Source organism: Euprymna scolopes, chromosome 22, assembly GCF_053919585.1.
Source record: "Euprymna scolopes isolate OS-2025 chromosome 22, ASM5391958v1, whole genome shotgun sequence".
Classification (NCBI taxonomy): domain Eukaryota; kingdom Metazoa; phylum Mollusca; class Cephalopoda; order Sepiida; family Sepiolidae; genus Euprymna; species Euprymna scolopes.
Genome location: NC_136503.1, coordinates 114,586,667 through 114,600,586, shown reverse-complemented (window position 1 = coordinate 114,600,586; position 13,920 = coordinate 114,586,667). Strand labels below are relative to the sequence as shown.

General features: G+C 24.6%; 1 protein-coding gene across 1 annotated transcript in view; it reads left to right on the top strand.

Moving 5' to 3' along the window:
* The window catches only part of LOC145243673 (uncharacterized), a 198,463-nt gene extending 185,462 nt beyond the window's left edge, over positions 1-13,001 (top strand). The window contains exons 15-16 of the mRNA XM_080106721.1: positions 2,656-2,906; positions 10,157-13,001. Coding sequence (XP_079962847.1) covers positions 2,656-2,906; positions 10,157-10,302 — 397 coding nt within the window. The 3' untranslated portion in view covers positions 10,303-13,001. The remainder of the gene's footprint in view (positions 1-2,655; positions 2,907-10,156) is intronic.
* The last annotated feature ends 919 nt before the right edge of the window (positions 13,002-13,920 follow it).

Genomic DNA, 13,920 nt, shown 5'->3' with positions numbered 1-13,920 from the left:
GTGCCTGGGTCCTAATCCAGGTATTTCTGCAACCCCGCGTGGGTAGTTAATGTTACTGTTGTTGAAAATCTATGGTACTTTGGTCCAGAGGGGAATTTCTGCAATCAAAATATTATATAGGAAATGAGTGGATAGAAGAGGTTAGGGTTAGGGTTAGATTTTTATTTGTTTTTTTTTCTTTTCAAGTTTAGGTTTTCTTCAAGCAAAGTCCCCTGTCCATACACACACACATAACGGTTGCTGTCGCCCCTATTCTGAATTTGTGTTCATAAGATGTCATCGGCGAACTGCTTCTCATCAGTATAAATGATTGCACACTAAAAAATAGTTACATTTAAAAAAAAAATCCGGCTTTCTTCAAGCAAAGTCCCCCAACGGTTGCTGTGGGCCTGTCAGACTAAAAGGCGATTTATTGAAATTAAAGAAAACAAGTGAAGCATGCATGGTCCCCCGTGAGTGCACAGTGAACGAGGCATAATTTTTTAGCCCCAAAAGTCCCCAGGGGACATCAAATCCTGGTGAAAATGAACAAACGGTGTAGTTTTAGGCCTTAACGTGTGTAAATTTGAGTTCTGCACCATGCAAAAAAATAGAAATGACTAAGTCCATCATTTGCCTCCTCCCTCCATTTAACCCCCAAAATCCCCAAAGCCTTAACATATTTAAATTTGAGCTCAGCACCATGCAAAACTGCTAAATAGACATACACAGGAAATTTTGGACAAATATGATAAAATAGTTTCAAAACTGGAATGTTTTTATTAGCCCTAAAAGAGCCCTTGGGGCATACCCAAGAGTTATCACGAAGTATAGACAAACAAAATTATATAGCAATCAGTTAGTTATAATTTTTCAGAAAGTTTTATAATAATTCGCAGCATCAATTTTTTTTAATAAGCACAAAAGTGTCAATTTTAGCCATTTTAACCTGAAAGGCACTCCTAGGGGGGCAAGCAGAGTTTTTCCAGAAAATCCGTTCTGTTATATTTTTACTCATATCATGTTTAATGTTTGTGCAAAATTTTTAAAAATTCCAAGTTATTGAGAAAAGTGCGGACAGACGAACAGACAAACGGACAAGGGTGAATTTACAGGTCCACCCTCCTTTTGTCGGGAACTAATAAAAATGAAAAAAAAAATGGTCTTTATTTGAACTTTTATAATAAAAAAAAATATCTATGAAACGAGATTTTTGCTGAATAATCTGACAAGGTTCACAGCAAACGTTGGAGGACTTTGATTAAAGAAAGCCAGACTTTTTTTTTTTTTAAATTTAAGTATTTTTTAACATGTAATCATTTTTATTGATGAGAAACAATCCACTGATGACGTCCTATGAAAACGAATTCGGAATAGGGGCGTCAACAACCGTCAGGGTACTTTGCTTGAATAGAGTTCAAGTTTCTGCTTCAAAAGACCATGACCAGCGGCAATCGTAACTTCCTGCATGGATAATTCCAGAAGGATGAAACACTAATGTCATTAGATGTTAAATATGATTATGTATACTTATAATTATATATAAATTTCGTTAATTGTAAATGTTTTTTCACGAATTGACAATTTGAGTGTGCCAAGTTTGAATCCAATTCGTTTCACAGAAACACTTTAACTTAGGGATGTTGTGTTAAATGTTTATCAACTCTTAAATGTTTACAGACACCATCTATTATATAATTATTTACAGATATCATCTATTATATACTTATTTACAAAAATCATATATTATATAATTATTTACAAACATCATCTATTATATAATTATTTACAAACATCATTTATGATATAATTATTTACAGACATCATCTATTATATACTTATTTACAGAACTTATCTTTGTATAATTATTTACAAAAATCATCTATTATATAATTATTTACAAAAATCATCAATTATATAATTATTTACAGACATCATCTATTATATAATTATTTACAAACATCATCTATTATATAATTATTTACAGAACTTATCTATTATTTAATTATTTACAAACATCATCTATTATATAATTATTTACAAAATCATGTATTATATAATTATTTACAAAAATCATCTATTATATAATTATTTACAGACATCATCTATTATATAATTATTTACAATAATCATCATCTATTATATAATTATTTACAAATACCATATATTATATAATTTTTTACAAACATCATCTATTATATAATTATTTACAGACATCATCTATTATATAAACTGTTGTAATCATATACACTCCTCTTCTTGTTCACCAAAGAATATTTGTGTAACTCCCCATCAATTGAACATAGTCTCCTCTTCTCATTTGAAGCACCTTCGTGTATTTGTTATTCCCTCAAAATAACATGTCGATATGTCCATGTCATTGTTTCAGTCCAGCTCAAACAAAACATTGTTCATCGATAATTTAATACCCTGCTATCCAACATCACCATGATCTCACATTGTTCCTTTCGTAAGTACCTGGTGTTTTTCTAGAAAAACATTCTACCTGGAAAGACATCGGAGAAACGAATGTCAGCAGTTAATCCAAAATCAATGATGCTTAACGACAGCCATCATCATCATCATCATCATCATCATCATCATATTCGGTTTGAACCTGCTACCCCTCAAATTCTCATCCATTCTTTCAACATTTTGTGTTGCTTTATTTACCAGGGTGAAATCTGGTGGGATTGTCTGTCATCGAAAACCATGTAAGTTGGAAGACAAAATGTGCATTGAAGACAAAACGCTGACAATCGGGTGGGAATTCATCTCAATCCCTTCCCACCCGGATGACTTACAGGAACCTCTCACCCTCGTCATGGTACACACCAAGGGTTACACATTTTATCCCAAGCTTATACTTACCTTGGAAGAAGGCAACGAAAAACGCTTCTTTGACACCGTCATCCACGAATCCACAGGTAATTTTGCTCAGATTGTGTCATCGTTGTCATTTGGCATCTGTAATTGAAACTATGTCACATTTCTCAATACAATTGTTGAATTAAAGATGCTGATAGCTATGCATCTTGTGTGAAGAATATTAATTATATTATATGCATATTATAATTATTTTATTTTATATTTTATGATTATTCTATAATCATTTTATAAAGTATTTTTTAAATATTTATTTTTAGATTTTATTTTTTATAATTTCTCATTTTACATTATTTTATAAAAAAGTATTTTTAATTGATTTTTATAATTATTTCATTTATAATTCAATCTGACGTTATTTTATAAAATTAAACAATTATACTGATTTCATAATTATTTTAACTTGTCCTATAATTAATCCATAATTATTTTATAACCAACCTATGATTTTTTATAAATCGTTTTTTTTAAATTTTATTTCAAAGTATTTACTTATTTTCACTTTATTTTATAAATTATAATTAATTTTTTATTTCTGTTATTTTTTATTATTTAATTTATAATTATTTAATACATTTACTTAATTTTCTATTTATTCATTTCTTTAGTATGTATCCTACAATTATTTTATAATTATCTCATTATAAATAATATTCTTTTCATTAAAATTGTAAAATTATCTTACGATTGTAATTATCTTCTACCTATTTTAATTGCTTTGATAATTATTAAAATCATTATTTTATAAGCATTTCATTATAATTATCTAATAATTTTCCTTTATTTATTTTTTTGAATTTATAACAGACATAATTATCATATAATTCTTTCATAAACGATATAAGCATCAATAATAATCATACTATTTCTTCATTTTAATTACTTATTATTCTAAATTATCTTACTTTTATTTATAACTAATTTTTATTTATCTGCATATTTTTTAATTTGTAATTATTTATTTTATCTAAAGATATTTTATTAATTATTATACATTTTTCTTATACTATAATAATATAATATTTATAATTATTTTATACCAGCTTGTACTTAATTATTAAATAATTATATGATAATTATTAGTTAACATATTATTTACAAAGATTTTACAAATTTCTTTTAATTTTAGATTTGGTTATAATAATTATTGATTTAGATGATATAAATTATGTAATAATTGTTTATATATTTCATCCATTTTTTATTTTATTCTGCAATTTTTTTTGTTATTTTAAAACTATTAGTTTTTTTGTAATTATGTTTAATATTATTCTATATTTACTTCATAACTGAATTGTAATCATTTTATATCATTCCTTAGATCATTACCTATATTTTTATATCATTCATTAGATCATTACCTGTAATTATTTTTATATCATTCATTAGATCATTACCTATAATTATTTTTATATCATTCATTAGATCATTACCTATAATTATTTTTATATCATTCATTAGATCATTACCTATAATTATTTATATATCATTCATTAGATCATTACCTATTTTTTATATCATTCATTAGATCATTACCTATAATTATTTTTATATCATTCATTAGATCATTACCTATAATTATTTTTATATCATTCATTAGATCATTACCTATAATTATTTTTATATCATTCATTAGATCATTACCTATAATTATTTTTATATCATTCATTAGATCATTACCTATAATTATTTATATATCATTCATTAGATCATTACCTATTTTTTATATCATTCATTAGATCATTACCTGTAATTATTTTTATATCATTCATTAGATCATTACCTATTTTTTATATCATTCATTAGATCATTACCTGTAATTATTTTTATATCATTTATTAGATCATTACCTATTTTTGATATCATTCATTAGATCATTACCTATGATTATTTATATATCATTCATTAGATCATTACCTATAATTATTTTTATATCATTCATTAGATCATTACCTATAATTATTTTTATATCATTCATTAGATCATTACCTGTAATTATTTTTATATCATTCATTAGATCATTACCTATAATTATTTTTATATCATTCATTAGATCATTACCTATAATTATTTTGTTTCTTTCAGTATATTTACTATATTTTATAAATAATAATTTTATAATTGATTTTATTTTACATATATTTTATTTCATAATTATGTGACTTATGATTAGATATTTTATAATTATCCTATACAAGCCTACAATTATTTCATAAGTATCCTATTATTTATATTTTATTTACTTATAATAGTTATGAATAAAATAGAAATTTAGTTATTTTCTAATTTAGTAATTGTTTGTTTGATTTATATTGTCAATTATTTTATTTATCTTTAATCATTTTGCAATTGTCCTAATTTATACTTATCCTATAATTATTTTCTAACCAAACTATGCATTTTATGATCATCGAATATTTTTAATTATTAATTAAAAAAACAATAAGTAAATACTTTTTTCTTTGTTTAATAAATTATCAATTGTTATTATCAAGTATATTTGTCCCTCTCCACCTCTCTCTCTCTCTCTCTCTATATATATATATATATATATATATATACATATATATATATATATATTTAATTTGATAATAATTTTTTTAATTATTTAAACATTATTTTAGAATTATCATAATTATTTCATAATTATCCCACAGTTGGCCTATAGTATTTATCCCATTATTTATAATTTTATTTAGTTTTATTTTATTCAGTATTTCATATATTATTTCATAATTTATTTTCATCTTTATTTTTATTTATTTTCATATACGTTTTACTTTATTATTATTTGTATTATTTGTTTTATTTAATTTTGTAATTAGTTTTGCAGTAATTTTTTAATTATCCTTTAATTATTTTTTAAATGTCTCATTCATAATAATTCCATTTATTTATATTAATTTTATTCATATTTCTAGTTTATTTGAAAAAAATATTTGAAGATTGATTTTGGTCTATTTTATTTATTATTGTAATTATTTAATAAGTATAATAATCATTTTTAACCAACCTATAATCATAAGTGTCCTATGTTCATTTTTAATTTGCCTGTAAGTAACCTATGAATATTTCTTTAGTTATCTTATAACAATTTGGAAAATTATCCTATAACTATTTTTTAAATGATATTATAAATTACTTTGTCCTTATTTCATAATTGATTTTTATGTGTCTCTATATATTTCATTTTGTAATTATTATACTTATGATAAGGTATTTTATAATTACTATACAATTATTTTTACGATTTCATAACGATCCAATTATTTATAATTATTTTAATTTTATATTTATATGTAGTAGACATAGAAGTAGTTAGAAAGGGGTAGAAGTTAGAGAAAGAAACGCAGAAGAAGAAAACTGAAAGCTAGAGAAATTGAAGTTAGGTATATGAGTGAGGGGGTAGGAGTATGTATATATACATATATTTTTATAATCATTAAGAAGTTTTCTATTTAATTATTTTACTTTATAAAATTAAAGAGATATAGAAAGATTGCTAAATAGAGGTATAGTTAAACAGATGTATAGATGAGATGGGGGGGCAGTAGTATGCATATATTCATTAACTTTTATTATTGCTTTAGTGAGAGACAAAATTTATTCATCTACCAAAACATTCGCTATAAGGTTATGAGAGAGTTCACTCCCTTACACTGTTGTAACTCCATCTATGAGAGTATCTAAGTATTATTTTTTATGCTGCGCAAGGAGGATCATATATTGGTCAAAGAACTACATACAATAGTTAGTTAAAGCAAAATACTTTTTGTTTATATTAACAGTAATAACTCGTTCCAATTACATATTTTACCAGTATATTAATATTGTTTTTTAATGCCAATAAGTATTAAATTATATTAATATTGTTTTTAATGCCAATAATTATTAAATTATATTAATATTGTTTTTAATGCCAATAATTATTAAATTATATTAATATTATTTTTAATGCCAATAATCATTAAATTATATTAATATTGTTTTTAATGCCAATAAGTATTACATTATATTAATATTGTTTTTAATGCCAATAATTATTAAATTATATTAATATTGTTTTTAATATCAATAAGTATTAAATTATATTAATATTAGTTTTAATGTCGATGATTATTAAATTATTTCAATATTGTTTTTAATGCCAATAATTATTAAATTATATCAATATTGTTTTTAATGCCAATAATTATTAAATTATATCAATATTGTTTTTAATGCCAATAATTATTAAATTATATTAATATTGCTTTTAATGCCAATTAGTGTTAAATTACATTAATATTATTTTAATGCCAATAATTATTAAATTATATTAATATTGCTTTTAATGCCAATTAGTATTCAGTTATATTAATATTATTTTAATGCTAATAATTTTTAAATTAAATTAATATTGCTTTAAATGCCAATAATTATTAAATTATATTAATATTATTTTTAATGCCAATAATCATTAAATTATATTAATATTGTTTTTAATGCCAATAAGTATTACATTATATTAATATTGTTTTTAATGCCAATAATTATTAAATTATATTAATATTGTTTTTAATACCAATAAGTATTAAATTATATCAATATTGTTTTTAATGCCAATAATCATTAAATTATATCAATATTATTTTTAATGCCAATAAGTATTAAATTATATCAATATTGTTTTTAATGCCAATAATTATTAAATTATATCAATATTGTTTTTAATGCAAATAATTATTAAATTATATTAATATTATTTTAATGTCGATAAGTATTAAATTATATTAATATTGTTTTTAATGCCAATAATCATTAAATTATATTAATATTGTTTTTAATGCCAATAATAATTAAATTATATTAATATTGTTTTTAATGCCAATAATCATTAAATTATATTAATATTGTTTTTAATGCCAATAATCATTAAATTATATTAATATTGTTTTTAATGCCAATAAGTATTAAATTATATTAATATTGTTTTTAATGCCAATAAGTATTAAATTATATTAATATTGTTTTTAATGCCAATAAGTATTAAATTATATTTATATTGTTTTTAATGTCAATAATTATTAAATTATATTAATATTATTTTTAATGTCAATAATTATTAAATTATATTAATATTAGTTTTAATGTCGATAATTATTAAATTATTTCAATATTGTTTTTAATGCCAATAATTATTAAATTATATCAATATTGTTTTTAATGCCAATAATTATTAAATTATATCAATATTGTTTTTAATGCCAATAATTATTAAATTATATTAATATTGCTTTTAATGCCAATTAGTATTCAGTTATATTAATATTGTTTTTAATGCTAATAATTTTTAAATTAAATTAATATTGCTTTAAATGCCAATAATTATTAAATTATATTAATATTATTTTTAAAGCCAATAATTATTAAATTATATTAATATTATTTTTAATGCCAATAAGTATTAAGTTATATTGGTCCCCCAATTTATTGGAGAGGGACCTATGTTTTCAGTGGCATCCATGCATCTATCTGTACATCCGTTAATCTGGACAATTGCCAGATAACTGTACATTAGTCTTTCCTGAAATTTTTTCACAAATTGTATTTCATTAAATAGATATTCACAATAAAAAAAATTTTCTTTGCAAAAATTCCCGTTGTGTTCCCAAGGGCTTAAAAGAGGGCAAAAATGCCCCAAAATGGCCAAAAATTACACGTTTTGCCCTCATAACTTTTGAGCCATCGATTAGATTTTACTGAAACTTGGCCAAAACGTGGAACCCATTTTTCTTAATATAATATATGAGTGACCCTGGCAAAATTTTGGTTTGCGTCCCCGGGGACTTTTAGTGCTAAAAACGCCCCTTTTTGTAGCTCTTTTTTTTATATTTCTCCACAAAAACTTGATATGTCTGACTATATAGTGGTTTTTCACGGTGGTCAACTCAAATATACATGTGTCAAGGCCTGAAACTACACCGTTATTCATTTACACTGGGATTCGGCATCCCCAGGACTCAAACACTAAACAGGTAAAAAATGACCCCAAAATAACACTTTTTGCCCCATAGCATTTGATTCATCCATTATATTTTCCTGAAACTTGGCCAAAATGTGGAGGCCATTGTTCTTAATATTAATTCAGTATGGGTGATCCTGGCAAAATTCTGGTTTGCATTCCTCTGGGACTTTCAAGGCTAAAAAAAACATATCTTTTTGGAGTTCATTTTTCATATTACTCAAAAACTTGACATGTATGTCTATGTAGTGGTTTTCCGTGGTGCTGAATTCGAATATACATGTCTTAAGGCATGAAACTGCACCGTCTGTCCATTTTTATGGGATTCGACATTACCAGGAGTTCAAAACGGGTCACAAATGCCCCAAAATTGCAAAAAAAAAAAAATGACACTTTTTACCCCATAACTTTTGCTCCATCCATTAGATTTTTCTGAAACTTGGTGAAAATGTAAAGGCAACGTTGACCCTTCACACTTCTCACATTCATCATTTCTTCACTATCATGCAGCACCAGAGGGGGGGGGGCATGCACATGCGGCTTGTTAATATTGTTTTTAATACCAATAAGTATTGAATTATATTAATATTATTTTTAATACCAATAAGTATTAAATTATATTAATATTGTTTTTAATACCAATAAGTATTGAATTATATTGTTTTTAATACCAATAAGTATTGAATTATATTGTTTTTAATACCAATAAGTATTGAATTATATTGTTTTTAATACCAATACGTATTAAATTATATTAATATTATTTTTAATACCAATAAGTATTAAATTATATTGTTTTTAATGCCACTATGTACTAACTTATTTTGGCACATTAAAATGATATCCAATAATATTGATAATGTTTACTTAATCAACTTTTTATTGTATAATATTATATTTGTATTCATGTTTTGAAATATAACATTATGCCATAGCTACGAGTATTCTGTTAAAGTAATGTTTTAAGCTTAATTTGCAAAAACGTCGAAATAGCTCAGTTGATAGAACCTAAGACTAAAGATTTTAAAGATTTAGTCTGATTCAGCCATGGCATCTCTTATTTATTGAGATTTTTTTTCCACAATTAATACAATATTTTCCATTTTTATATTTCGAAATGAAACAAATTCTGCAATGCAAAAAGAAAATACTGATAGACGGATCAAATCTCTATATAAGACATATATCAGTGTTTTTCTATTAATAAAAGTAAAGCGTTCAGATAAACACAATTTATCACCAAGATTCTACTTTTCTTTTAAAAACCTGTTATTTTTTTATTTCCAGGTGTTCTTCGGCTTGTCAAACCTGTACAAGGACCTCGGGAATTCCACTTGCGGATGATACTGGAGAATTATAGCCAGAGCCAACATTTACTTATTTCACGACATGTGACCAACGTTTATGTTCATATTTCTCCTTTTGAATACTAATTTAGAATGCACATCAGCTTGTTTTTAAAATTTTATACAACATGTTATTACGTGAAACATTTTAAACTCCCAATTGTTTTTGTGATTACAGATTTGTTTACTTTGTATATTTTATGGCACATCATTATTTTGTTTTTTATTATTATTTGCCTCTGAATTTATTGAAGAAAAACTGCTATTTTGTCCATAGCTGGTGGTATTATTTTCCTGAGTAAATTTTACATAAGAATCCACTTTTAAATTTTCTGTACATTTCTATCATTTTTTTCTATAGTAAACACACAGATTGAGTTTATATAATGTGAAAATTACCATGAAGGATAATGTAATTTTTTTTAGTCATTTTATATATTTTTTTAATGTAGATTAATATAGATTTTAATCAGTTGGTGCAAATTTTAATGAAGGATTTTAGTTATTTTGTCTGGGTTGTGTATGTGTTAATGCATGTTAATGAACGATTTTCAGTCATTTTGTGTAGTTTTTTTAATAAAGATTAATAGCTAATATTAAGTTATCAGATTAATTTTTGTTATTTTATGCAGTTTTTTTTCAATGTCGAATTTTTAGTCATAAAGTAATGCTAATCAGCAAGTGGAATAACTCCTATTTTCAATTGAAAATTTTTAAAAGAGCTGTCTCCTTCACAACTAAAATTTAATTTCTTTTTCCACAAATTTTTTAAAAATTTTACATAATAAAAATTGCATGAAAAGACTATAAATCCCACACACACATATATATATATATATATATATATATATATATATATATATATATATATACACACACACACACACACATACATACAGCTCATCAGTGCAGTTACACACGCAACTACCTCAAGCCAGGATCAAAACCCGCCCGCCCATATGATAGTCGGAGCTTCTAACCGTTGCGCTATGCAGACAGTGAATTAACAATGTTTTGACATTGTCCAAATACCTAAGCTCAATTTGTTTAGCATCGCTTCATAAACTAATGGTAATTTATATATCACTTCCCAAGATGCTCAACCCGAGATAGGGAGCATTATAGTCATCCACATACAGTACTGTTTCGCTGTTTCACAGACTGTACAAAACAACTATATTAATAACTATTAAATAACAGAAAGAAATGACTAAAATCCAACATTAAAAAATATATTAATTTATATTAAAAAACTGCAAACAAAAAATTTACATCAATCTACAGAAATTGATTAAATGTCATACATTAAAAAATAATAAAACCCGGTATAAAATAATTTTAAAAACTCAACATTAAAAAATTGCACAAATGATTAAAACTCTTGATTAATCTCAATGAAAGAAAAGGCCCAAAATTACAAAACTACTAGAAATCCTACATTATTCTAAACATAATACTCAAATCTACCCTATCAACTTTAATTTTAGCCAGAAATTAATTTCTTTTTGTCAGGTTAAAAGCTTCAAAATGACTTTTGAATGTCAAAAGCTATGAAGTAAAAACTGTTTCTGATTACCCCTCTCCATTATTTTAAATGGTTATGTATAATTTGGTTTGTTCATAAAAAGCCTATTAAGTAATGTTGAATAAAATAGATTTTATCTAAGAAATAAATACGGAATACTTTATATTTAAAGGGAAGTAATTCTGTCTTTTGCCATCTCTTTTGCCTCAAAGTGAGTTATGTCCCTTGCAAACCAGGCGACATTTTTAGAATGTCATAAAGCAATTTCAATTAATAAATCTTTATTCTGAAGTAATTCTTCTTCAGTTGTAAATATATAAGTAAATTCTGCAAATGAATGTGATTTTAAGCTTTTGAACTCAATTTGAAAGTAATTTCTGATTAGAATAAACTAATTTTGTTATTGTTATTCATATCGATTTTTGGTTTTATTTAATAAACTTGATTAATTTAAACCAGTGAGATTATCCTTCAGTTCCATCTCCTCTGTATATATCTATACCCTTAATCAATATTGCACGCATCGACAACAAACATTCCTATTTTATGTTCTTCAGGCTTTGAAACCCGGTGTCGTCAGTTGTACAATTTATTTCTGCAAGAAAAAAAAAAAAAAAAAAACTTTTAAAAAGACACCATTTGTTTATTAAAGCGTTATTAATATATATGAAGACATTATCATGCTTAAAAATAAAACTATTAAAAATAAAAGGACACTATTTGTTCAGTGGCTTTATTCAATAAAATATTTTTTAAAAGAAAGGCGCTTTTTTAAAGTTGGCACTATTTTAAACGTTAAAAAGAGATACTATTTGTTAATTTGCTCAATAAGACATTTAAATGAAAGACATTATTTGTTAAATTGATTTGTTAAAAAAAAAACATTTATCAAAAGAAAAAGACTGCTAAGTTGGTTTGTTCAATATATATATCATATATTATTCATATAAAGACATTATTATCCTTAAAAAAGGAATTTTGAGAAATAAATCTATTAAAAATAAAAGGCCACTATGTGTGTCATTTTAAAAAGACACTGTTTGAAAGTTGGTTTGTTAAATAAAACATTAAAAAGAGACACTATTTGTTGATTGTTCAAGAAAATATCGAAAAGGACTGTTTGTTCAGTGACGTTTTAAAGAGACACTATTTGTTGAGTTGATTTGTTAAAAACATGAAAAACACTATTTGTTAAGTTGATTTGTTAAAAACTAAGTTTTTGCTAAGTTGGTTTGTTCAATAAAACATTCTCTTAAACGTATTTTAAATGCACGAATTGTTTTCTTTTGCCTTGCATGAAGAAATTTATCTCAGAATTTATAAAAGATTGAAAAAAAAAAAAAAAAAATGAATGAAAAGGAAAAAGAAAAGCTCAACACTATAAAGAGAAGCAAAAAATGATTTTAAATGAAAAATGTCCGTATATAATTTTATCGTACCCTCAGAACAATAAGGAAAAGTAAAGGGGAAAAATTAAGAAAAAACTTTTAGGTCATGGCATTTCGAAATTAAATGCTTCTCATCAGAAGAGGAGTTAGGCCAGAATTATACAAAATACAAATATAGAAAAACCTAGCTTAATGACATGTAGAAATGAAATGAGAATGAAGGAATAGGATAAAATGATAAATAATAATTAAAAGTAGGTACAAAATATTAGGGTAAATCGGAAGGGGAGTATATATATATATATATATATATATATATATATATATATGTAGGTAAATGTTTTTTTTCACTATTACCTAAATCTATACTATCCTTCCATACTCACTATGTACTTTTTTTACTACGTTTATAACACAATATTACTTTTTCGTTTTACTGCTTCTCCCCTCCCATTGTCAAAAATTTTAAAAACTCCCCAAATTAGTGTCTTATACATATGATTTGTCGTTTCCCAGATGTGACGATCAAATCCGGTGTGTTTTAGAATGGATTTGAGTTGGTCCTTGTATCGCTGTAGAGGATGGCTGATAGATCTTTTTCCTATGGCTAGTTCCATGTATAGGGTTTATCGAGGGAGCCTGTTTTCATCCATTCTGAGGATGTGCCCCAACCAACAGAGGATGTGCCTCATGGTGGTGGCCTCAATACTGCAGCTATTTCTTCTCTCAAGAACGCTTTTGTTGGTTACATAGTCATACCATTTGATGTTCAGTATAGCTCAAAGTTTTTAC